This window comes from Rhinopithecus bieti, unplaced genomic scaffold (assembly GCF_001698545.2).
Source record: "Rhinopithecus bieti isolate Rb0 unplaced genomic scaffold, ASM169854v2 scaffold_31076, whole genome shotgun sequence".
NCBI lineage: Eukaryota > Metazoa > Chordata > Mammalia > Primates > Cercopithecidae > Rhinopithecus > Rhinopithecus bieti.
In genome coordinates this window covers 235,023-261,093 of record NW_016813414.1, presented here as the reverse complement: position 1 = coordinate 261,093, position 26,071 = coordinate 235,023, and the positions used below count along the sequence as shown (strand labels likewise).

General features: G+C 39.3%; 2 protein-coding genes and 1 long non-coding RNA gene across 4 annotated transcripts in view; 2 read left to right on the top strand and 1 right to left on the bottom strand.

The window, feature by feature from the left end:
• HERC3 (HECT and RLD domain containing E3 ubiquitin protein ligase 3) overlaps positions 1-17,428 on the top strand; it is a 123,074-nt gene extending 105,646 nt beyond the window's left edge. The window contains exons 24-26 of one of the 2 annotated variants that reach the window (XM_017848385.1): positions 12,949-13,132; positions 13,359-13,461; positions 15,641-17,428. In XM_017848385.1, the coding sequence (XP_017703874.1) occupies positions 12,949-13,132; positions 13,359-13,461; positions 15,641-15,849 (496 nt within the window). In that variant the 3' untranslated portion in view covers positions 15,850-17,428. The remainder of the gene's footprint in view (positions 1-12,948; positions 13,133-13,358; positions 13,462-15,640) is intronic. The other variant, XM_017848386.1, reaches the window with a different exon arrangement.
• Positions 4,778-7,089, bottom strand: NAP1L5 (nucleosome assembly protein 1 like 5). Its single transcript, XM_017848387.1, has one exon. It carries the CDS (start codon positions 6,610-6,612, stop codon positions 6,064-6,066), a length of 549 nt encoding a protein of 182 aa, XP_017703876.1. The 5' UTR covers positions 6,613-7,089; the 3' UTR covers positions 4,778-6,063.
• A 1,262-nt stretch (positions 17,429-18,690) lies between the features above and the next one.
• LOC108512864 (uncharacterized) overlaps positions 18,691-26,071 on the top strand; it is a 25,092-nt gene continuing 17,711 nt past the window's right edge. The window contains exons 1-2 of the long non-coding RNA XR_001880722.1: positions 18,691-19,168; positions 20,729-20,880. This is a non-coding gene — a long non-coding RNA (uncharacterized LOC108512864). The remainder of the gene's footprint in view (positions 19,169-20,728; positions 20,881-26,071) is intronic.

Here is a 26,071-nt window from a genome sequence, read left to right as displayed (position 1 = left end):
ACTATGTTCATGATGTATGGAACAGCCTCTGTACTAGGTAGAAATTTAGATTTTGGTTTTTCAGAGTACTCATTGAGTACACTGTGAACTCATCCATGCTGCTTTAGGCACTGCTGTACATGTCTGTGTCACTCAGTGACAGGCAGGAGACCCTGTTGCTATCACAGTTACCTGTCTGTCTTCGTTTGGGCTGCTGTAAAAAAGTACCATAAACTGGATGACTTATAAACAACACAAATGTATTTGTCATGTTCTGGAGACTGGAAGTCAAAGATTAGGCTGCCAGCATGGTTAGATTCTGGCGAGGGCCTTCCTCCACATTGCAGACTGCTGGCTTCTTGTTGTATCCTAGAATGGTGGAGAGCAGAGATGGAAAGCAAGCTCTCTTGTGACTCTTATAAGGACACCAGTCCCGTTCATGGTTACTGCTGCACTCTTCACTATGGCTGTTTTGGTTAGGGACCACCAGAAAAAGACATGAATGAATTTTTTTTCTTTTCATTTTATGCTGCACAAAATAGAAATCTTACCAACAAAGTACATTGAGGTCCTGATAAGAAAGGGTGTATGAAGTTATAAAAAGTTGATCATTATAGTCATTATTTCCTTGGTTATATGCCATAATCTAGTCATTGGCAGTCCTACGTTTTATGACTAAGAAAATGAAAGAACTGTAAGACGAATACCTACTGGACTTTTAGGCAGTTGTATACACAGATACTGCTGGCATTGAGGCTGTTTTTGTTAACAGTAAGATATTTGCTAGCATTGCTGCCCCAGGGGAAAATGCCAGAGGAATACCAATTCTGTGTTCATAATTTATTCCATTTCATTTGGTTTTAAAATGCTTTCTATCCTTGGACAGAACCTATACAGTCAAATGAGTTGTAGGCATCCAGGTAAAAGAACATCTGTGGCTGATTACTGGTGGCTGCATCATAGACAAATCTTGCCACCAGCTGGTAGTCACATCTGGATAATACTATATCATATGACTACTCATGGTTAAGCATTTCTCATGGTCTATAACATGGTGTTATTACCATTAGTGAAAAACCCACACACCGTTCTAGATTCCCTAATGTTTACCTCAATTTGATGCAATCAGATTAAATGCAATTGCTGTCTTCCTATTTTCCCCATATTAAAAAAGACAGATGACACACACTTGGGGCTGGGGGGGCAGTAGGGGGCGGAGAGTAGAGTAAAAGGATCACATAGTGAGAAATGCCAAACTTAAGGTGAGTGCTTCAGAGGGCATCTAGATTCTATAGTGAAAACCTGAGAATAAAACTCATGCATAACAAACACTTCTTGCTCCTTAAGATCTACTTCAGGACTGCTGGCAGACTTCAGTTGATCTTTCAGGATAGTTTCTGAGGGATGCAGTCTTTACGATCTGCATTGTATTTGCATTGGACTATTACAGGAACAGCAGAATTAAAATGCCAGTAACACTTCTTGAGTGCTTACCATGCGTCAGACACTATTTGAAATATTTTATATGTAAGCCTCCCCATTTACTGATGAGGAAACTGAGGCACAGATAGGCATAAGTCTCTTGTTCAGGGTTGCACAGCTAGAAGTCCAGGATTCTAAACCAGAGCCAGGATTCAAAGCCAGGTGGTTTGAGTCAGACTGCACTCCATGGGCATCAGCATCTGACCTCTCAGGGGCTAAGGCTGGGGCTCGAGAGTTCCCATCCTCCTTTCCGCCTAGGAAGAAAAATGACTTTGAAGACTTTGCTGTTTTTCATTTCAGGCCAACTAGGTAATGTTTTTAAAAAGCAAAATTGGAATAGCTGAAAACAGAACTATATACATATGAAATGGAGTGTCTGAATTTTTAAACTTAGGTGAAGACAGTGCTTATATTTAAAATGCTATTACAAAGTCCTCATGAACACCCTTAATAATGACTGCATGGTCTGCTATGTGAATGTGTATTTTTCTGTTTCTTCACTGTTGAATATTTGACTTGTTTGTATGTTCTTTTTTATTCCTCTTTTTTGTCTTCCCCCCACCACCATTTTTAATAAGACTATATCAAGTATCTTTTGTGTATAAAGGATTTTGTGCCTTTAAAATTGCTTTTTAATGATAAGGTCTCAGGGGTGAAATGGAATTAAAATGTATAACATTTGAATTTGTTGATAGGTATTTTTGATAAATTTATTTTGCTAATGAATTATACTCCCTTATATGTCATTATCACCATTTCACCCAGTTCTTAGAAAAATGGTATGTATTCTTTAAAAAACAAAAAAGAAAAAACTAAAAAGATATTTAATCTCACTTATAAAATGTTGCATTTCTTTCACACATAGGCTACTTTACATACTCTACACAGTACTGATCTGTTTTACTGCTGTTTACCTCTAAAATATTTTGTTTAAAAAATGAATTAACTAGAAGGTGGTGGTTGCACAGCATTGTGAATGTACAAATGCCACTGAATTGTTCCCTTTAAAATGGTTAATTTTGTTATGTGAATTTCACCTTAATAAAAAAATGTGTGTATGTGTGTGTGTATGTGTTAATGTGTCTATGTGTATGCACTGAGTGTACATTCTCAGGTAGAGAGAGCTGCCATGCCATTTTTCACAGTAAGCCTTGGCATGCCAGTTTTCTGTGTAATAGAGAGTTGGTTGTGTATTGCATGCTGCCTTTCTTTCTTTCTGCCAGTTAATTTGTGCTTTGTTGACTAATTTTGGCCTATAATAGGTTAAAAATGGTTTATGAATGATAGTGTTTGACCTACCTTGAAGCAAGGGTATCCTGCTAGATGCAGGTTTTAGGGTTGCCAGAGAAGCTATCAAATAAGCAGTCCAGGAAAGAGTATAAAGATTAGCCCAGTTAGAAAATGGCAGAAATCGCTTGACATCACAGACATCCCTGTATCCTTAGAGAAGTGGCCAACAATGGTTGGTTTCTAGCTGGTAGCTAGAAAACCCCATAGCTAAAGTGTTATCATAAACAAAAGGATTGCTGGCCAGAGCACAGAGCTAGGAACACTTGTCTCTAGACTCTGCCAGAGCCCCAGCTCACCTAGTGCTGCAGGTTCAGGAACACGCAGTACTAGGTGTGTTCTTTCTGCCTCAGTCGGGGTTTGCAGTCTTTCTTCTTTTTAGAGACTCTGCTGATGTCCTTTATGTATTTCTCTAGTAAGACTTAATTTTCATATGATTCATAGGAACTCTTCATTATGTTTAAGACTACTAACCCTTTGCCATCTGTATCTATTGTAGGTTTTATTCTGTTTTTGCTTTTGAAAATGGAAAGTGTGTCTTTAACTCTGTGATTTCTTAATTTTTGTGTTGTCATGTCTGTTACTTCTTTTGGTCTTATATCACTCTTATCCGAGCCATTCCCTGTCCAGTAATTGATGTAATTGATAAATATTTAGTATATTTTCTTCAATTAGTCTGTAGTCAGAGGTAAAAATCTAAACTGTTTCCAAATTGCTAAAGGTTTTCTTAGCTGTTCTTAAGGTGAGCATTATGGTAATTATATTAGGTTTCAGATCCAGTTTGAGTTTTGATTAGAATTGTGATAAAAGTTAATTTGGGAAGAACTGACATTTTTGTGATATTCAATCTTACATCCAAAGACTTATGTTACATTTATTTGTTTTTTATTTTTACATAGGTTATACACACTTCTTATTAGAGGTTTTAGCCTTTCCCATATATTTTGATCATTATTAGTGCCTATAAATGGTTATTGGTTTTTGTGTATTTATCTGATAACTGGTCAATTCATCAAACTTATTAAATTGAATTTTCAGTTGATTCTCTTGGGTTTTCTATATGTAACAAACATTTCCCTATACTTACACCTCTTAGCTGTGTTTCAATCATTTTGCTTTTACTGTACCCAGAAAATAGTAAAATGATAATCTCATTCCTGGATATAAGAAATGAATATTAAATTTTATTAGATTTTTTCTCTATTAAGATAATCATATGATTAAGATAATCAGAACTTCGTATGTAATATACTATTCTGATTTTCTCTTTTGGGTGGCCTGAGCATAAGGAAGATTAACATTACCTTAAGGTTGTTTGTACTCAACAATCTGTTGTTATTAGCAACAGGTCAGTGCTGCCTTCCATTCCCTAGGATAAAGCAATTTAATTTTGCTTCTTTGTAATTTTAACCCTGCAGGGAAAATGAAGCAAATGGCATCTGATTTTTTAATTTTTTTGGATTCCAGATTTTTAAAAAAACTTTCTGCTTCATTCAGAATGAAGCAAACAAAGTTGAAACAGCCTTTTTTGTATATTTTTAATGTTATATTGAAGTCTTTTATCCTTTCTGGGAGATAATAAAAACCTGATATTATGTTGAGGAAACCAAAACAAGATAGTTTATTTAATTTCCCGTGTTTCTGAATTAAAGGCCACATTCTTCTCTCATAATAAGGAATCATAAACATAGGAAGGCATTGATGTAGTGATGTCCATTTCTCCCATTTTGTAACAGGAGAGAAGGATTGAATTTCCAATCACTGTCTTTATCTTTCATGTAATAATAATAACTAAGAATTATTTGGCGCTTACCATGGTTTGGATGCTATTCTATAGGCGTTATATGTATTAATCCATTTGCTCTTCATAGTAACTCATGAGGGAGGGACTATTCCTATTCCCTTTTGTAGATGAGGAGAAATTGAGCACTGAGAGTATTAGCTGAGTTGCCTAAGGTACATTACTAATAGGAAGCAGAGCTGGGATTTGAATACAGGCAGTCAGAGTACCGAGTCTTTTGTGTATATTTTTTTTGAAAATACTGTTTTATTAACACCACAGTGGTAAACAACTTTAAGCTTATGTTTCTTTATAGATCACTAGCTCACACATAATTCAAAACCCACACAGAAGCCAAGAGTCTTTACATTAAATATATACTTCCTAAAAATCCTTACTGTATGCGTCTGTCCTCAAGCAGTAAAATTTGATTATGCACCATTTTATAATTAATATGTCACATTTACATAGCAAAATAATGAAGGCACAGCTAATACAAGCAAACTTAAATCCTTTCTACTTCTGAGCTGGGGGTAGGGGCACACACTTGGATTGGTTCTTCAAGTATATAGTTTTTCCAAACATTAGCTTCAGTGAAGAGTTCTGATGATTTTCACAGCTACACCCTAAAAGCTACATGACAGAAAGACGTCACAAGGATCAAAATACATAACACTGGATACACATGCTTTACAGAATTTGCTACATTCTACATCTCTTCAAGTAAATTAATATTTCTAAAACATTAGGTAAAGTGATTTAATACTTAAACATATTTGGGGTATTTTTTATGTCTTTGTAAATAGACACTACTAAGAAAACACAAACATGAGATTGTAACTAATGAATACATATGTTGACAGTATTTTACAGGTTTTACACCCTCCTTCTTGGAACCATGTTGTTCTCTAAATTCAAATACTCAGACATTTTTCAGAACTTGAAATGGCAGTTTTCCTGGCCTTATTAACAGTAGTGTCATGATCTCCATTGCAGTCTTCCTCAGTGCCATCAATCTCCAGTGAAGTGTAAAGCTGATGTCTGCGTTACAAAAGCAAAGTCTCAAAGATGACGTTTTTCTTGGGGTCTGCCTTCTCTGCACAGCGAAATGTCATGAGTAAAGAAATTTAAGAATTAAGCACTGAAAACGTGTTCAGTCATGGCCTGGGTGTTCCATGTGTAGCGTATGCTGTGTGATGAATGGGTTTCAAAGTGACGTTCTTTACTTCGCATCTATTAACACCCTTTGTAAACCTTAATCCTCATAGAAGAGACCATGAAAACATAATTTTGGGTTTAATTCGGTTTTCTTTAACACCTTTTGATATATTTATTATGTTCAAAATGAAAAATTTGAATCGAGCTGGCCAGGATCTAATTGCTTCAATTTAATCTATTTTAGGAATGTCAGAATAAATTCACATTGTGTTTTGGTCAAAAACCTGAGCCTTTTTTTTAAGTCCACCAATATTCTGGGAAAAACAAAACCAAACTGTTTTCTTCGTGGGCTTTCTCTTCATCCATCTCTGCCCCCCTTACTTCTTGGCGTCATCAGGCATCTCGGCGTGGGCATCGTCATGTTTGGCCCCCGCGGCAGCCTCTGCTGCAGCCTCCTCCTCCTCCTCCTCTTCCCCCTCCTCCTCGTCATCCTCGTACTCCTCTTCCTCCTCCTCCTCCCCCTCCAAGGTCCATGCACACCCCTCCATCTCGCCGGTGAGCTCTTGGATCTTGGCGAGTAGGGGCTTATAGATGTCATTATACTTTTTTTCCAGAGCCTGAAATTCCTTATCAAATTTGGCTTCTATCTTATCGCATCGCTTCTGCAGCTTTTTGAGGGCCAGGACTCGGCATTTCACCGAATTAGGCAGGCTCTCGATAAAGTCATTTTTCGGCTTTGGGGCATTCTCTGCAGGGGTCTGGGGCTCCTCAGCCATCTGACCAGCCGCGCTGTCAGGGTCACCAGCCGCGCTGTCACAGTCTCCACCCTGCGCACCGCCTTCCGCCATTACCTCCTCCGCCGCTGCCTCCGCCGCTGCCGCCGCCTGGCTAGGCTCCGCAGGCCCCTGGTTTTCCGAGTCGGCCATGTTCGGGAAGAAGCCGCAGAGGTCTAGGAGGGATCCCGCAGAGGCCCTGCACCCGAGCTGGTCCAGAGAGATCTTGCGGATGCGGCAAGTGGCGGTGACGCGCGGCCGCGGGAATGACGTCGGCCGCGGCCCCGCCCCCTGCTTTTGCGGCACTTGACTGGCTCCCCACTATCAGCTGACGGCCGTGCGCTCATACTGCACCAGATTCCTCCTGTTGCTACCCTGACGTCTCCTGGGCCCTCAACACCAGCCTGTTGGACAGACACCCTGTTCCCAGCCCACCCATGTACCCACCCCCTGTAGAGCTGGGCTGGGAGTGTCAGTGGCTGCTCGAAGTACTTCTTCAGGAACTGCTTAGATGGCCTCAGCCCGTTTTCCGTGTGCTCCTCACCCCCATCCAGGCCCTTCTACAAATGCTAGTACATATGTCTTCGCTTACCTCTGCATCTCTCTCCATAGCTGGCATTTGATCACCTCTTAGATTCCTCCACATTCCTCTCCAGGCAGTGGAGGAACGGGCAAGCTGGCTCCATTCTACCCTTTTGGGGACCTGGGGTGCATGTGTGTGGATAGGGCAGCTTGCATATCCAAGCTCTGTACCTGTGTGTCCACCCAACACCCCCTTGGCCATCCCACACACCTGGCGACACATACCCTGGTGGCAAGGTCGTCTCTCAGCAGGACACCCCTGGAAGCAGTTTTGGAGTCATTTGGGTAGGAAATCTCAGAGCTCCCAGTGTCCTGGTGTGTGTTCTAGAAGGTTCTACAGAATCTTTGGTCTATGGGAAGTACTAAAGCTTGAGGAGGGCTGAACAAAAGCAAGTCTTTCTAAAGCATGGGGCCCAGGGCCAAAGCCCCCTCTTATCTTGGTTAAAGCATGTGCCATCTATCCCACCCTGCTCACATTCGTCTTCCCGGTCTTCCCCCAACACCATCTGCTTTCCTGCCTTCCCCATTATCTGTTTTTCACACCTTTCCTTGCCACCATCTTCTCCCTCCCTCCTGCCCCTCTCCCGCACTGTTACGCCCCACCTTCTGCCCATCTTCTTCCCCCCTTCTTCCCCACTCACTGCCTTCTTCCTCACCTTCCCCCCACCCACGCCCTTTTTCCTCACTCTCCTCTCTTCTTCCCCATCTTTCTCACCCTCTTCTTCCCCATCTTCCTCACCCTCTTCTTCCCCATCTTTCTCACCCTCTTCTTCCCCTCCCCCTAGCCCCATCCTTCTTCCCACCCCCCCCACCCAACCCCACTTCACCCATCCACCCAGCCCACGTCTTCCCACCCACCATCACCAGCCCCACCGTCTTCTTCCCACGCCGCTCATCAGCCCCACCTTACCCAATCCACCCAGCCCCACCGTCTTCTCCCACCGCCACCCAGCGCCACCGTCTTCTTCCGCACCCGCCCACCCAGCCCACCGTCGCCCCACCCGCGCCCACCAGCCCCACCGTCGCTCCACCCTCCACCCAGCCCCACCGTCTGCTTCCCCACCCGCCCACCCAGCCCCACCGTCTGCTTCCCGCACCCGCCCACCCAGCCCCACCGTCTGCTTCCCCATGCTCTATCTTCTTCCCCACCTTCCCCCACCTTCTTCTTCCTGTCTTCTTTCCCACCTTCTTCTTCTCCACCTTCCCCCATGGTCTTCTTCCCTACCTTCCCCCGTGGTCTTCTTCCCCACCTTCCCCCCAACCCTATTCTTTACTCTGCTCACCATCTTCTTAGTGGCTCACTGTCTTCTTCTCTACCTTCTGCCCCCCTCCCATATATCATCTCTCTTGATGGCTACAGCTACCTTGAGGTTAGGAAGGATGTTTCTCATTTTACAGATAGTAAACTTAGAAGCAAATACGGTGAAATCGTCTTACTGCATGTATCACTTAATTGGCAGATTCAGGGGCAGAAAATAGGCCTTTTGACCCCTATAGTATGGAAGTTGTGACAGACTTAAAAAAAAAAAATCCCAATTTTTGGTTAAATTCACTTGACTAACTTAACCTGCTTAAAATATTTAGGGCATGCTCATCTTTCAAGATTTTTATTTTCCTGTCTCAACAGATCTTAAAACTTAAACTAGTGTTAAACTAGACTGTTTTTTAAAAAGTCTGGCTTATTGAGGTATCATTTACATAACAGTAAAATTTGCGCTTTTGGGGGTGCTTTCACAAGCAAATACAGTAATGTAAGCACTGTAGTAATCAAGATATAGAACAGTAAATCACCTCCTGAAGGCCCCTTGTGACCCTTCCCCAACATCCAGCGCTGGTGAGCACTGAGCTGTTCTCTGTCTCAATACTTCTGTTCTATCCAGAATGTCAGGTAAATTGAATCTTATGAATGTAGCCTTTTGAGCCTGGCTTTTTTCACTAGCAGAGTGCATTTGAGATTCATTCATGTTGTTGTATATATTGGTAAATGTATTTTTTATTATTTTTTATTTTACTTTTTATTATTGGGTAGTATTCCCATTTGTGTTGTTTCCAGTTTTTCGTAATTGTGAATAATGCTGTGATCATTCATCTACAGGTTTCTCTATGAGATTTTTATTTGTCTTGGGTAGATACTGAGCAGTGGGATTGCTAGGTCATACAGTAAATGTATGCTTAACTTCATAAGAAGCTGCCACATTGTTTTCCTTCCATAGTGGCTTTAGTCTGTTTAGCAGTGTTGCTAGAAAGGAATACCGGAGGCTACTAGCTAGAAGATTCAAGATTGGGCATCTAGATGGTGAGAGTCTCAGGTTGCTTCCTGAGACTGTTGAGCTATTTCTACCAATAGTCTCTTAAGTGAAATCTAGATTTTTTCTGTCAAGCTCCTCAAAACTCTTCCAGGCTCTACCTATTTCCTAATTCCAAAGGCACATCTACATTTTTAGGTATTTGCTGTTGCAGTACCGTACTTCTTAGTACCAAAATCTGTGTGTCAGTGTTCTCCAGAGAAACAGAACTGATAGGGTGTGGGGCCAAGGGGGGCAGGGGCAGGGACGGATTTATTTTAAAGAGTTGGTTCATGTGATTATGGAGGTTGTCAAGCCCAAAATCTGTAGGATAGGCTGTCAGGCTAGAAATTCTGGCAAGAGTTAATATTGAAGTCTTGAGTCCAAAGACAGTGTGTAGGCAGAATTCTTTCCTCTTTGGAGGACCTCAAGTCTTTTTCTCTTAAGGCCTTCAACTGATTGGATATGGCCTACCTACATTATGGAGGGTAACCTGCTTTAATCAAAGTCTATGAATTTAAATATTAACCCCGACTAAAAAAATATCTTAACAACATCCAGACTTGTGTTTGACCAAACAACTGGATGCCATAGCCTAGCCAAGTTGACCTATAAAATTAACCATCACAGTCTGTAATAAAAATTGTTGTGATGGCATTTCTCTTGGGTAATTGTATCAGAAAAATGTCATTAGTTTAGTGTAATGGGTTTCAGAGAAGTGAGGTGTTATATACAGTGTGAGAAACTTTCAGTATCAATGATTAACATGCACAATAATCTTTTTACGTTAGTGGCTTTATTTTAAAGATTGCAACTTATACCATTTTAAAAATGGGAAAAGAAAGGCTTACTAGTTAGATACAGAACATGGCAGAGCCTGGATTTGAACCCCTGTCTGCCTCACTTATCCACTGTATCACACCATTTTTTGGTTAGTTATTGGTATGAATGGGAACATGTAAAAAGTATCTGCTTGGAGGAAACCCAATAATTCAAATGTAGCTTTATAAAGTATTAAATTACAGTGATGGATAAGTAGTAAATAACTATCTTCATGATGTGAAGTTTTAAAATTGTTTTAAATCTAGAATACAAAAACTACATAGAATAATGTGACAAACATTTGCATATATGATCCACAGTCAACAGGTATTTACTTCAGATTTTAATAAAAGAAAAAAATTACTGATACCGCTCAACTTCTTTTTGTATGTACCCTTAATTCCATTCCCCTCTTCCCACCCTTCTTTCTTACACAGACAAAACTCTTATGAATTTGATTTTTTAAAATGTTTTTATAATAAACATGTATATTAAAACAGATTTTCTTTTTTGGAGACAGAGTCTCGCTTTGTCACCTAGGCTGAAGTACAGTGGTGTGATCATGGCTCACTGCAGCCTTGACCTCCTGGGCTCAGGCGATCCTCCCACTCAGCCTTCTGAGCAGCTGGGACTACAGGCATATACCACCAGGCCTGGCTGATTTTTTATGGAGACTGGGTCTTGCCATGTTGCCCAGGCTGCTCTTGAATTCTGGGCTCAAGCCATCTGCCTGCCTCAGCCTCCCAAAGTGCTGGGATTATAGGCATGAGCCACTGCACCTGGCTAGACAAAGATCTTTTTACATTAATGTCTTTGTTTTTAAAAATGAACACTTAAACATCTTACATATGCATATGTATAATTTCATACTCATAAGCAAAATCTCATATCCATAAACAATATGATAATACTAGCTAATACTTACAAAGCAGTTGTTATACACCAGCCTTGGTTTAAGCACTCTTACATGTATTCACTCATTTAATCCTAAAGCAGTCCCATGAGTTATCTACTCTTACTTTCCCCATTTTACAAATGAGGACACAGAGGCATAGAGAAATTAAATAACTTGCCCAAGAGTCACAAGCTCTAAGTGACAGACCTACTACCTTTTATAAGTAGCATTGATTTAAGTGTTAAAACACAACTTACATAAATGCTGTTATTATATTTTACTGAACATGCAAATACTTGATTTTCACTCAGCATTGTTCCTGAGATTCTATTCATTTTGCTAAGTATAGATCTAGTTAATTCCATTAAAGTGCTCTGCTTTATGGTTTCCATCATATGACTCTACCATCTTTTCCTTGTCCGTGTTCATATTAATGGATATTTAGTTTTGTTTCTCTAAATTCTCTATATTACAAGAAAATGCTGCAGTAAACTTCCCTGCAGTCATCTTCCTGTGCACATATGTTAGCATCTCTGCATTACCTGCCCGCTAGCACAGTAGCATGATCAAGGGTATTTACATTTTTAACTTCTCCAGGTATTCACAGAATTTCCCCGCAAAATGTTTATGTCTAGGTTCACAGTTTATATTTCCACTTGTGAGAGACTGAATATACCTACGGACAATGGCCAGGCCATATATAAAAATGGACCTGAGACCCACAGTCTGTAGCAACCTGCCCAGGAAACCAACCTTTTATCTGCAATAAGCAGCCCAGGAAGCCAGCCTGCTATAAGTCAGACTTACAGGGAGCCTGATGGCCATCTCTCTCGATAACTTTTGTAACGGTGGGCCCAAATAGGCCAGGATGTGATTAATAACCAACAACTTCCTTAATTTTTGTTCCTACTTCCAATTTAGAACCAACCAGAGAAAGCCAAATATGCACCCTTAACCAGTCACATAGGATGCCCCACTTCTAGTTATAGCCCACCTGCAGCTTCCCCAGGCTAGCAGCCTCCAATCAGAGTGCACTTGAAGCCTTCCCTCTTTCCACTGTAAAGCTTTTCCACTCCTCTGCTTGACTTTGAGTCTCTTCCACAGCACAAGTGACAGTGGCAGACTCTCTTGCTATAGCAGCTCTGAAAAAATAGCCTTTGCTCTTCTCATTTGGTTGATCTTCATATATTTGCATGGTTGTGATATGTGACTCCCATGATTTCAGTTTATCTTCCTACCAGCTGCCTATGAGGTTTCCATTTTCCCCACACCTTCACCATATTGATACAATCTCATTTTTAACCTTATGCCCGTCTGATGAGTGCAAATGACAATTCACTCGTCTTCATTTGCATTTGCCTGATTATTAGTGAGATGGAGCCATTATTTGAGATGGTTCTTTCCAGATGTAAAGGTTTTATAAACAAGGAGTTATAAAATTAACCTTTTAAAATAGGTGAGGATACAAATGTCAAGTGGTTTAGCTTTATTTGTTTCTGAGGATACGGAAAGTGGCCTAGAACTGTTATCTCAGACTTTTTATTTTAAGCAGAAAAGGTCTTATTATATTTTCCACACTAAATTTTAAGCAGGACTTTTAACATGAAAACTGGAATACCTCAGGTAAAGCCAGTAGTTTAGTTCTACTTACCTGGCCTGCTCCCCTTCCTACCTGTCTTTTACTGCCTTGGATCATCTGAGGCACTTGGTGGAATGTTAGGGCTGGGGATAGAGAGGGAGGAGAGGAGAGCTGGTAACCTATATGATGCTTTAGGATGCCTCCTGATGTGAAAATTTGATGAAATTCCATTTTTTATCACTCCCAATCTCAGTGTAGAAGAGTAACTTCATAAGCTTTACAAGAGTTTGAGCTAAATGTATTTGATTTCTTTTGTGTTCCGGCAGGCAGGAATTTGTGGATGCTTATGTCAATTATGTCTTCCAAATCTCAGTTCATGAATGGTACACAGCCTTCTCTAGTGGCTTCCTAAAGGTGTGTGGTGGCAAAGTACTTGAGCTCTTCCAGCCTTCAGAACTGAGGGCTATGATGGTGGGGAACAGCAACTACAACTGGGAAGAACTGCAAGAGGTAAGCACAAAAGATCCTTTAACTCCTTTAACTTCGGCGAAGCAGCAGCAGCTTGGGGAGGTGTTCCCAGACCCTGGTCTCGTTCCAAGCATACTGTGGTTGAGTTAGATTTAGAGGTGTCCTGTATCTGAGCACTTATTTCTTAGCCTCAAATGCAAATGATATATAATGTCCACTAAAATATTATTCTAAGATACATTTTTTTCTTTTTGTCTTTTTTGGACAGACTGCCATCTACAAGGGAGATTACTCGGCCACACATCCCACTGTAAAACTATTTTGGGAAACATTTCATGAGTTTCCACTGGAAAAGAAGAAGAAGTTTCTCTGTAAGTATCAGTAATCTCAATATGGTATTTGTCTACATTTTAGTCTTACATACAGTATAGGATGATAGGCTCCACGGCTGAGGCTTAACTCATTTAAATGGTAAAGATCAGGTAATTGTAATTCACTATATGTATGCTTTTTGTCTTAATGATATCTCAGGCACAATATAGGTTGTTAATCCAGATCTGTTGCCTAACAAGAGGGGTTGCATGAAAGGAAGAAAAGAAGCATCTCACTGATTTTTCTTTTCTTTCTTTCTTTCTTTTTTTTTTTTTTTTTGAGACAGAGTCTTACTCTGTTGCCCAGGCTGGAGTGCAGTGGTGTGATCTCAGTTTACTGCAACCTCCACCTCCTAGGTTCAAGTGATTCTCATGCCTCAGCCTCCCAAGTAGCTAGGACTACAAGCACCTGGCACCATGCCCGGCAGATTTTTGTATTTTTAGTAGAGATGGGGTTTCATCATGTTGCCCAGACTGGTCCTGGTCTTGAACTTCTGACCTCAAGTGATCTGCCTGTTTTGGCCTCCCAAAATGCTGGGATTACAGGTGTGAGCCACCACGCCCAGCCTGATTTTTAAATTATTCTAAAAATACAAATTATTTTATATATAAGTTATTCAAGTATTACATTTATGAAGTCAAATTGTTTGGATTAACCTCTCTTATCTCTCTAGTCTTTAAAATATATTACAAAGTATCCAGATGCAACTGGGAAGGTGTGATTTATAGCAGCTTTACTGGGATTATAATCTGTATACCATACTCATTTAAAGTGTGTACTTCAGTGGTTTTTTAGTATATACACACGGTTGTGAAACTATCACACAGTCAATTGTAAAATATGTTCATAGCCTCAAAAAAGAAACCCTATACCTATTAGCGGTCATTCTCCATTTCTTCTCAACTCCCCCACCAGTCTTTATGTCTCTATGGATTTGCCTATTCTGGACATTTCATGGAAATTGAATCATACAATATGTAGACTTTGGTGGCTGGCTGAATGATGTTTGAGAAGGGTAGTAATATCTTTGGAAAGGAGAATGAATTCTAATTTACATGAACAAATTTAGCCTTTTAAAAATAGTTGAAATATCTCTCAGTTTGTGTCTGTGTATAATCAGTGTCAGAAATTAGCTAGTGCGTACTATGGAATTTTAGTCATGTAAAACCAAAGCATGGGGTTTGATAGGCAGTCTATTTTGCTTTATAAGACTAGGCATATATTAGTATTAATGTAGGACTTACCCCCAGGTTCTGTTGCTCACATTGGAGCAAGGATGAGAGGAAGTGGAGATCTTACACAAGAACTCTTAGAAAGGAGGACCCCTTCTCCTCTGCCTGGGCGCACTGGCTATTGAGAAGCAGTAGTGGAAGAGCTGAAGGACAGGTTAAGGTTTGCCCAGTGAGCTTATAAGGCTGTGACATTTGAGAGACGCCTGCTCATGGTCCTGGGATTTCCCTAGAAAATGGCACTTTCTATTCATTAGACTTATGGAAATGTTTGTTAACTCTGGAGATTTTTGGCAAGAAAGTTTATGTATCATAGCCTCAGGGAATGGCAGGTTATTTGAAAATGCTTCTTAAGCAATGATTTTCTTATAGTAATTTCCAGCAATTCAACTATGAGAATGTTGTTCAGCACTAGAAAACAAGGAAAGTCAGCTGGCTGTCTTTCTCTATCTCCCTCTCTCTCTTTTGCCACATCACAGTGCATGTCACAGGAGTGCAATGTCTAACATAATGTTTGGGTCAGCTCTTCTGGTTTAAGAAAAATGGAGACATGGAAAGGAGAGCAAATAGATCCTAAATGGAATTCCATAGACAAGGTGGTACAGGCATCAGGCACTTCAGGTGAGAGGAGACCCTGAGGTCAGAGACTTCAGTCTTCTGCCTGGTTTCCCCCTGAGATCAGCTGCTCTTTTCCTATGACAACAATTCCTTCCCTCTTTGATTTTGGGAAATCTCCTAAAATTTGTGAGGGCGTACATTTGATTGAGGCCTTTTTTTTTCTTAAGTGCATCTAAGCATCATTCCACAGGATGCATATTGGCACATAAATGTAATTGTACTTCTCATGCAAGCCACAGGGTGTCATGCCTTCCTCTCCTGTTGCTAGAAGGACCTCTGAGATCCATTTTCCATTTGCTTAGCTCCTAATGCCATTTCTCGTTCTCCCCAGTGTTCCTGACAGGCAGCGATCGGATTCCCATCTACGGCATGGCCAGCCTGCAGATTGTCATCCAGTCCACAGCCAGCGGGGAGGAGTACTTGCCAGTGGCCCACACTTGCTACAACCTTCTTGACCTCCCCAAGTACAGCAGCAAAGAGATTCTGAGTGCCCGGCTGACCCAGGCCCTTGACAACTATGAAGGGTTTAGTTTGGCCTGAGGCTCCTCAGCTTGTCCAATATTTCCCTTCCTTCCTCAATGTCCACATTGAGACCTATACAGAAAATCATGGGGAGTGATTTCTATTTTTTTATTGTCTAAGTGGATTGGGACTTTAAAATCCTGAGCCTGGTTGATGTGTTTCTGGGATTGTATAGCAGTAAACAACCTTTTTGAAAAATTAGGGGTTGGGGATGGGGTAAAAAATTGGCCCTTGTATGGGAGATGTTTTTGTTTTTCTTTTGTTTAAACCAAACTACCCAGTATTCCTTGCACTTGTGAATGTGTTGCACTCTGCTGGATGAAATGGCAGTGGGTTTTTAAACTTTCATTTCCCAAATGTCTCTCTCAGCCCTGATCTTTTCTCATAATGCCTCCTTGTCCTTCTCTTAACTTCTCATTCCTCTATGAGAATGATTTAGACTGATCCGTCCTTTCTTATCTGCGCATGCAAGAACATCACCTTCCTCTGTACACTTGGGAATGCCTCTGGCTTGTTGCAGCCCTCCTTTAACCCAAAGGAGGAAAGGACTACTTCAGAATCTCCCAATTCCAAAAAGCTGAGTCTGGGTCCATTATTTTGGCAGAACTCCTAAGAATTTATGGGAGCCTATATAAACATATCTTGCTTTTAAAAAGTTTTTGAGGGAATAGCAACTTTCCCATGGCTGTGCCTATTTCCTAGACCTTTTAAAAGATGTGCAGAGCAGCTTAGCATTCATTGTAGCTGAGCCTAATTTTGTTTTCTTGCTCATCCTTTTCCCTTTGACAATTAGGTTAATTGATAGACCCATCACCCCTTCCGCTCTTGCTTTTGGAGCAAATTGCATTAACTATTTTGAGTCTCTATATTGTCCAAGAAAAGTAGAAATAATAAATTTACTTTCCCCTTTTCTATCACCTTATGTCCTCTACCATTTTCTCCTTGCTCCCTTCCCTTATTTTCTCCTTTTCATACCCTGCTTCCTCCCTGATTTTCCTTTCGTTTCTTCTTTATTTTATCCCATTCTTTGTTACTTGACTCAGTGATCCCTTCCTCTCCTCTCCTAGTGGATGCATGCAGCCTTTTTTTCAATTTTTATTTAAATTGCAAAATTTTTACTCAGATTTTTTTCCTCTTCCCTAATTGCTAAGATTTAAGGACGTTCTTTATTATGAAACTTTATCACATTCGAAATGTTTGTTTACAGTGGGATTTTAGGGGGGATTGTGTTTAAATCAAATATATGTATTTTAAAAATAATGACACGCTCAACCTTCCTCATCATGGAGTAAGAAAATTCTACATGATTAAAGAATCCATGTAAGTCTAATTTTAAATTCCTGATAACTAGAGAAAAGACTTATTTATATAAAATGAAGTATTTATGAACTGTGATAAAGCATCAAATCTTGATGAAGGATTGTAGATTTTGCTTTTTTTGTTTTAAAACTTATTCCAATTGCTAAATTGGTAGTTTTTCAGTCTTTATAAATACAGGATTAAAAATATATATACAGTTATATGAAATGTTTATTTTCTATGTGTGTGCATATAGTTCAATATTATGCAATAAATTTGGTGTTTTAACTTAAAACTATTTCTTATTGTACTTGCAGAATGGATAGATTGCTTTCAATAGAAGCATTAGGTCATACACTCAGATAATGTAATAGAAGGTCAGATTCGATTCCTGCATAAGAAAGTAGAGCCAAGTGCTGCAGAAATGGAGAAGAAAGCAGGGGCAAGGAGCAGATGGTATTAAGGAAGAATGAAGTTTCTAAAGGTTGGGATGGACGAAAAGGTGTTTTTCAAGGAGAGAGAGGTTTTAGCAAAGGCTCAAACATTGGGGCATATTTAGGCAAGAGCGAGGAACAGTTTGAAGGGAACATCAGAGGAAATAGACAAATAATAGTAAACAATGGTAAGTAAGACTTGGGAGAAAGAAGGTAGATTTGGGGCTGAGGAACTAGCCTAACACTGGAGCTTTAGTAGTAGCCAAGTAGGATTTGTTTCAGTGTTCAGAACCTGAGGATGGTAAGACCTGAGCCAGGTCTTAAGAAAGAAAATGTAGATAGTCTAAATCTGGAGGTATTGAGGTGGGAAGGACTGAAGCAGAAAGATGGGCTGAGACAGCAGTGACAGTGACAGTGGCAGCAACAGAACTAGAGAAGAGTGTCTGAGGAGAGGTAGCGGGAGTGAGTGGAGGGGCTAGGAGCCTGCAGGGAGAAGGAGGTGCTAAAAGTGGATCAGAGACTGGTTCATTTAATGATTGGTGATTGTTAGGCCACTTAGGCACACCAAAAGTTTGTGAGACACAGCAAAAAAAAAAAAAAACCAAACAAACAAAAAAAGGATTTTAAGTAAATTGATAAAGCAAGTAAAATGTGTTGTTTTGCCAGATTAAACAGGTGGTTTAAAGGTGGTAAAGAGAGTAGGAGCTTTCCATTAATAACCTCTATTGAACAAACATTTAATAATCTACATAAGTGCTACATTTGAGGGGTTAAAAACAAACTCCACTACATTTAATTTTGCACAGAAATTGCCAAATTATTTTAACTAACTTTGAGGCCTCAGAATTCTCATCCGTGAAATAAGGAGATTGGATCAGATAATTTCTAAGGTCACTTTGAACTCTAAAATTGTATAATTCCATTACTGAGAAAGTGCCTGAACATAGAGATACTTAATACATATTTCTAAAGATTTGTTGCATGAATGAAACCTTGTGCTGCTTCTAAAACACTGTAATTTTTCTGAGATAGTTTCCTTTTCCCCTTCATTACCAATGCTTTGGAAGACTTACTTCTGCATAGGCATTTCTGGATTTGCGTACCCACCTACCAACCTTCCCTCCCCTGAAAACTTTTCAGATGCTTCTTCATTGTTGTAGTCATTTACCACTTTAATGAAATTCTCTGGCAACTTTATTGTGATGGGTGGGGATCAATGACAGTGTAATGAGGCAATTACCAAATTCTGATAGTTCCATCTGCTCCGTGTGAGAGTCTCTTGATGTTTTATATGGTACTCTTATCAATAATCCCAGAGAGCAGGGGTTGGCAAACTATGGCCCATGGGCTAAAATGGTTTTTACATTTTAAAAGGGTTGAAAAATTTAAAAATGGAAGAATACATGACAGAGACTGGATGGCCTACAGTGCCTAACATATTATCTAGCCCTTTACAGAAAAAAACGTACCAATCCTTATGAGACCAGACTTGCAAAAATCACAGTAACAGAGTGGAAAACCTTCCTGAAGTGTTAGGAGGAACTTGAGTCATAATTTGATGTTGAATCAGAGAGAACAAGTGTTTGGGCTTATTTGCCTCAGAAGTAAGAAAATCAAGTTTTAACTAAGATTAATCCACAGAAGTTGATATTAATACTAAGGTTTCGACCTAATAATAACTAACCTGTATTAATTGTGTGCAGTGTACCAGACCCGTTATGAGATCCCACACCAACATTTGCTATGCACTAACTAGTTTAATTGCCACCACCAGGGTCCTCCTGGTTCTGCTATTTACTAGCTGTTTGACCTTGGGCAAGTTTCTTAACCTGTCTGTGTCTGATTTTCTTCCTTTTCAAAATGAGAATAGAAATAGTGCCTACCTCATGGAGTTGTTGTGAGGATTAAATGAATTAATGGAAAACATAGAATAGCGCTTAGCACATAATAAGCTCTCAGTAATTAGAATTACATTATCCATTTTTCACGTGAAGGAATTAATGTTTAGAGAAAATAGTTGCTCATTACCACAAAATAGTGGGACCTGAACTTGACCATTAATCTGTGTTATGCCCAGCTGCTAGAGATGGGCAACAAATTGGACTAAGGCTGCTCAGTAGCCAAATAAAAAGGAATGTTGTGATGTGGCAGGTAACTTCTTTGACCACATATCTGCAAAGACATCGCCCTGAGTTCCACATATCTGCAAAGACGTTGCACTGAGTTTTGTTTTGCTGCCAGTGTGCAATTCAGTAGTGACCAGTGCAGTTCTCTTGTCATTTGCAGTGGGTCTCAAGTGAGGCTGGAGGTCTCTGTTGGTAATCAGTAGCCAGGAACCAGGTATGCTTAATGCCTTGCATTGCATAGAACAATTCCTCTTTATCCTGCCCAAGATGCCAGTGGGCACTGCTATGGTTTGACTGTTTGTTTCCCTCTTAAAATTTATGTGTTGAAACCTAACCCCCAAGGTGATGGTATTAGGAGGTGAGGTCTTTGGGAGGTGATTATATCATGAGGGAAGAACCCTCATGAGTGGTATTAGTTTCCTTATAAAAGAGAACGCAGAGAGGTGCCTTGCCTTCACTACCATGTGAGGACACAGCAAGAAGGCACAATCTGTGAGAAAGTAGGCCCTCGCCAGACACCACCAGTGCCTTGATCTTGGATTTCCCAGCCTCCAGAACTGTAAAAAATAAATTTCTGCTGTAAATTACCTAGTGTTTGGCATTTTGTTATAGCAACTTGACTAGACTAAGACAGGCCCCTTTGTAAAACACTGAGAGAGGGATGGACTTCATACCCTTTGGGTATCCTTCTCTGTAGAATTCTTTTTTTCAGAAGACTAATTTTTTTCTTTCATTAATAGGCTTTTTATTTTTGAATACTTTTTTATTGGTACATAGTTGCACATATTATGGGGTGCTTGTGATATTTTGATACAAGCATACAGTGCATAATGATTAAATCCGGGTAATTAAGATATCAAAAACATCTATCATTTCTTTTTGTTGGTTACATTCCAAATCTTCTAGCTATTTTTAAACATGCAATAAATTATTAACTATAGCCACCCTATTGTGCTATCAAACACTAGAACTTACTCCTTCTATCTAACTGTATTTTTGTATCAATTAACCAACCTCTTTTTATCCCTCTCTTCGTAGTATTTGCCCAGCCTCTGGTAACTATCCTTCTATTCTCTACCAACTTTCTTAGCTCCCACATATGAATGAGAACATGCAATATTTGTCTTTCTGTGCCTGGCTTATTTCAGTTAACATCGTGACCTCCAGTTGCATCCATGTTGCTGCAAATGGTAAGATTTCATTCTATTTTCATGACTGAATAATATTCCCTCATGTTTATAGACCACATTTTCCTTATTCATTCATCTGTTGATGGATACTGAGGTTGAATCTATATCATGGTTATTGTGAACAGTGCTGTAACAAACATGGTAATGCAGATGTCTCTTTGACATACTGATTTCCTTTCAAATTTTGGGTTATATACGCAGTAGTGGGATTGCTGGATCATATAGTAGATCTATTTTTAGTTTTTTGAGGGATCTCCACAGTGTTTTCTATACTGGCAATAATTTACATTCCCACCAAAGGGTGTGAGCATTTCCCTTTCTCTGCATTCCTGCCAGTGTCTGTTATTTTTTGTCTTTTAGATAACAGCCATTTTAACAAGGATGAGATGGTGTCTCACTGTGGTTTTGATTTTCGTTTCCCTCATTATTAGTGATATTGAGTATTCTTTCGAATACCTGTTGGCTATTTATATGTTTTCTTTTGAGAAATGTCTATTTAGATCCTTTGCCCATTTCTAAATCACATTTTTTTTTTTGTTTTTTACTCTTGAATTGTTTGAGTTCTTTATACATTCTGGTTAACCTTTTATTGGATAGATAGTTTGCAAGTAATCTCCTCCCATTCTGTAGGTTGTGTCTTTACTCTGTTGATTATTCCCACTCCTGTGCAGAAGCTTTTTAGCTTTATGTAATCATATTTATCTATTCTTGCTGTTGCTGCCTGTGCTTTTGAGGACTTACCCAAAAGATCTTTGCTTAGACCAGTGTCCTGAAGCACTTCCCCAGTATTTTTCTTCTAGTAGTTTTATATAATAGTTTCAGGTCTTAATTTGTTTCATCCATTTCAGTTTGGTTTTTATACATAGTGAGAGGTATGGAATCTAGTTTCATTCTTCTGCATATGGATATCCAGTTTTCTCAGCACCAGTTATTGAAGAGGCTGTCCTTTCTCCAATGTATGTTCTTGGCACCATTGTCAAAAATGACTGTAAACGTGTGATTTTATTTCTGGGTTCTCTATTCTGTTCTATTGGTCTGTGTAGGTGCCTGTTTTCATGCCAGTACCATGTTGTTCTGGTTCATATGGCTTTGTAGCATTTTTTTTTTTTTTGACATGGAGTCTTGCTCTGTCACCCAGGCTGGAGTGCAGTGGCATGATCTTGCAAGCTCCACCTCCCAGGTTCATCCCATTCTCCTGCCTCAGCCTCCTGAATAGCTGGAACTATAGGTGCCTGCCACCACACCCAGCTAATTTTTGTATTTTTAGTAGAGACGGGGTTTCACTGTGTTGGCCAGGATGGTCTCAATCTCCTGACCTCATAAACCACCGTGCCCGGCCTGAAGTATATTTTTAAGTCAGGTAATGTGATGCCTTCAGCTTTTTTTCTCAGGGTTGCTTTGGCTATTAGGAGTATTTTGTGATACATATGAATTTTAGAATAGTTTTTTTTTTTTATTTCTGTGAAGAATTTTATTGGTATTTTAATAGGGCTTGCATTGAATCTGTAGATTGCTTTGGGTACCATAGATATTTAACAGTATTAGCTCTTTCAATACATGATCATGGGGAATCTTTCCATTTATTTTTGTCTTCTTTCATTTCTTTCATCAGTGTTTTATGTTTTCATTACAGAGATCCTTCACTTTGGTTAAATTTATTCCTGGGTATTTAATTTTTTGTAGCTATTGTAAATAGGATTGTTTTCTTGATTTCTTTTTCGAATTGTTAGCTATTGGTGTATAGAAATGCTACTGATTTTTGTATGTTGATTTTGTATCCTGTAACTGTACTGAATTTATCAGTTCTAATAGTTTTTGGTATTCTTTAGATTTTTCTAAATACAATATCATGTTGCCTGTGAACAAGGATAATTTGGCTTCTTCCTCTCCAATTTGGATGCCACTTCTTTCTTGCTTAATTGCTCTGGCTAGGACTTCTAGTACTGTGTTGAATAAAAGTGGTGAAAGTGGGCATCTTTCTCTTCTTCCAGATCTTTGAGGACGGGTTTTCAGTTTTCCTCTTATTAGCTGTGGGTTTGACATACGTGTCCCACCTCAGCCTTCCGAGTAGCTGGGACTACAGGTGTGAGCCACCAACGCCCAGCTAATTTTTGTATTTTTTGTAGAGATGGGGTTTTGCAACATATATGGCCTTTATTGTTTTGAAGTATGTTCCTTGTATACCTAGTTTTTTGAGAGTTTTTATTATGAAGGGATGTTGAATTTTAGTGAATGCTTTATTCAGCACCTGTTGAAATGATTATATGGTTTTCTTGATTCTGTTAATCTGATGTATTGTGTTTATTGATTTGTGTATGTTTAAACCATCCTTGCATCCCTGGGATGAATCTTACTTGATCATGTGAGATCTTTCTAATGTGTTGAATTTAGTTTGCTTGTATTTTCTTGAGGATTTTTTGCATCTATGTTCATCAGAGGTATCAGATCTTTTTTTGTTGTATCCTTGTCTGGTTTGGCTATCAGGATAATGCTGGCCTAATAGAAGTATTCCCTCCTCTTTAATTCTATAGAATAGTTTGGATAGAAATGGTATTAGCTCTTCTTTAAATGTTTGGTAGAATTCAACAGTGAATCTGTTAGGTCCTGTTTTNTTTTGAAGTATGTTCCTTGTATACCTAGTTTTTTGAGAGTTTTTATTATGAAGGGATGTTGAATTTTAGTGAATGCTTTATTCAGCACCTGTTGAAATGATTATATGGTTTTTCTTGATTCTGTTAATCTGATGTATTGTGTTTATTGATTTGTGTATGTTTAAACCATCCTTGCATCCCTGGGATGAATCTTACTTGATCATGTGAGATCTTTCTAATGTGTTGAATTTAGTTTGCTTGTATTTTCTTGAGGATTTTTTTGCATCTATGTTCATCAGAGGTATCAGATCTTTTTTTGTTGTATCCTTGTCTGGTTTGGCTATCAGGATAATGCTGGCCTAATAGAAGTATTCCCTCCTCTTTAATTCTATAGAATAGTTTGGATAGAAATGGTATTAGCTCTTCTTTAAATGTTTGGTAGAATTCAACAGTGAATCTGTTAGGTTTTTTTTTTTTTTTTTTTTTTTTTTTTTTTTTTTTTTTTTTTTTTTTTTGTGCGTGTGTGTGTGTGGGAGGATTTGTTACTGGTTCAGTCTTATTACTCACTCTTGGTCTTACAGGTTTCATATTTCTGCATAGTTCAATCCTGGTAGGTTATATGTAGTTAGGAATTTATCTTTTTTTCCCCTAGTTTTTCTAATTTGTTGTCATGTAGTTCATAATGGTCTCTAATGATTCTTTATATTTTTGTGGTATAAATTGTAATGTCTTCTTTTTTTTCTCTGATTTTATTTATTTGGGCCTTCTCTCTTTTTCCTTAATTAGTCTATGTAATGTTTTTTGATTTTGCTTATTTTTTTAAAAAACAACTTTTGTTCTTCTCTATTTCTTTTAGTCTCAATTTATTTCTGCTCTGATCTTTATTATTTCTTCCTTTCTACTAATTTTAGGTTTGGTTTGTTCTTGCTCTTCTATTTCTTTGAGGTGCATGGTTAGATTGTTTATTTGAAATATTTCTATTTTTTGATGGAGGAGTTTATTCCTATAAACTTCCCCATTAGAACTGTTTTTGCTGTATCACATAGGTTGTGGTATGTTGTGCTTACATTTTCATTTGTCACAAGGAATTTTTAGATTTCCTTTTAAATTTCTTCATAGACCCATTGATTGTTCAGAAGCATGTTAATTTTCATGAATTTGTACAGTTTCCAGCATTACTTCTGTTATTGATTTCTAGTTTTATTCCATTGGGGTCAGAAAAGATACTTGATATGATTTCAATTTTTAAAAATTTGTTGGCCAGACACGGTGGCTCATGCCTGTAATCCCAGCACTTTGGGAGGCCGAGGCAAGTGAATCACAAAGTCGGGAGATCAAAACCATCCTGGCTGACACGTTATAACCCCGTCTCTACTAAAAATACAAAAAATTAGCCGGGCACGGTGGCGGGCACCTGTAGTCCCAGCTACTCAGGAGGCTGAGGCAGGAGAATGGCGTGAACCCATGAAGCGGAGCTTGCAGTGAGCTGAGATCCCGCCACTGCATTCCAGCCTGGGCAACAGAGCAAAACTCCGCTTCAAAAAATATAAATAAATAAATAAAAATAAAAATTTGTTAAGAATTGGGTCTGTCTTAGAGAATGTTCCATTTGCTTTTGAGAAAAATATGTATTCTGTAGCTGTTTGATGGAGTGTTCTGTAAGAATCTATTAGGTCTGTTTGATCTGAAGTGCAATTTAACTCCAATGTTCCTTGTTGATTTTCTGTCAGAATTACCTGCCCATTGCTGAAAGTGAGGCATTGAAGTCCTCTATTATTGTATTGCAGTCAATCTCTGCCTTTAGGTTTATTAATATTGCTATTATATATTTGGGTGCACTGGTGTTGGATACATATTACAATTGTTATATCCTCTTGCTGACTTGACGCCTTTATCGTTATGAAGGAGTCCTTTTTGCCTTTTTTTTCTTTAACCATTCTTAAAGTAATCTGATATAATTGTAGTTACTCCTCCTCTTTTTTGGTTTTCATTTGCGTGGAATATCTTTTTCCATCTCTTGACTTTCAGTCTGGTTGTCTTTATAGGTGAAGTGAGTTTCTTATTATAGACAGCATAGACTTTGGTCTTGTATTTTTTTAAAAAAATCCATTCAGCCGAGTTCAGCAAGATGGCCGAATAGGAACAGCTCCAGTCTCCAACTCCCAGCGTGAGCCACAAAGAAGACCGGTGATTTCTGCATTTTCAACTGAGGTACTGGGGTCATCTCACTGGGGAGTGCCGGACAATTGGTGCTGGTCAGCTGCTGCAGCCTGACCAGTAAGAGCTGAAGCAGGGTGAGGCATTGCCTCACCTGGGAAGCGCAAGGGGGTAGGGAATCCCTTTTCCTAGCCAGGGAAACTGAGACACACAACACCTGGAAAATCGGGTAATTCCCACCCCAATACTGCGCTTTAAGCAAACGGGCACACCAGGAGATTATACCCACACCTGGCCAGGAGGGTCCCACGGCCACGGAGCCTCCCTCACTGCTAGCACAGCAGTCTGCGATCTAACCGAAATGGCAGCAGCGAGGCTGGAGGGGGCGCCCACCATGGCTGAGGCTTAAGTAGGTAAACAAAGCCCCTGGGAAGCTCGAACTG

Bases quoted from the DNA above. Each gene is read 5' to 3' on its own strand.
- NAP1L5 (XM_017848387.1), bottom strand. From the start codon at position 6,612: ATGGCCGACTCGGAAAACCAGGGGCCTGCGGAGCCTAGCCAGGCGGCG.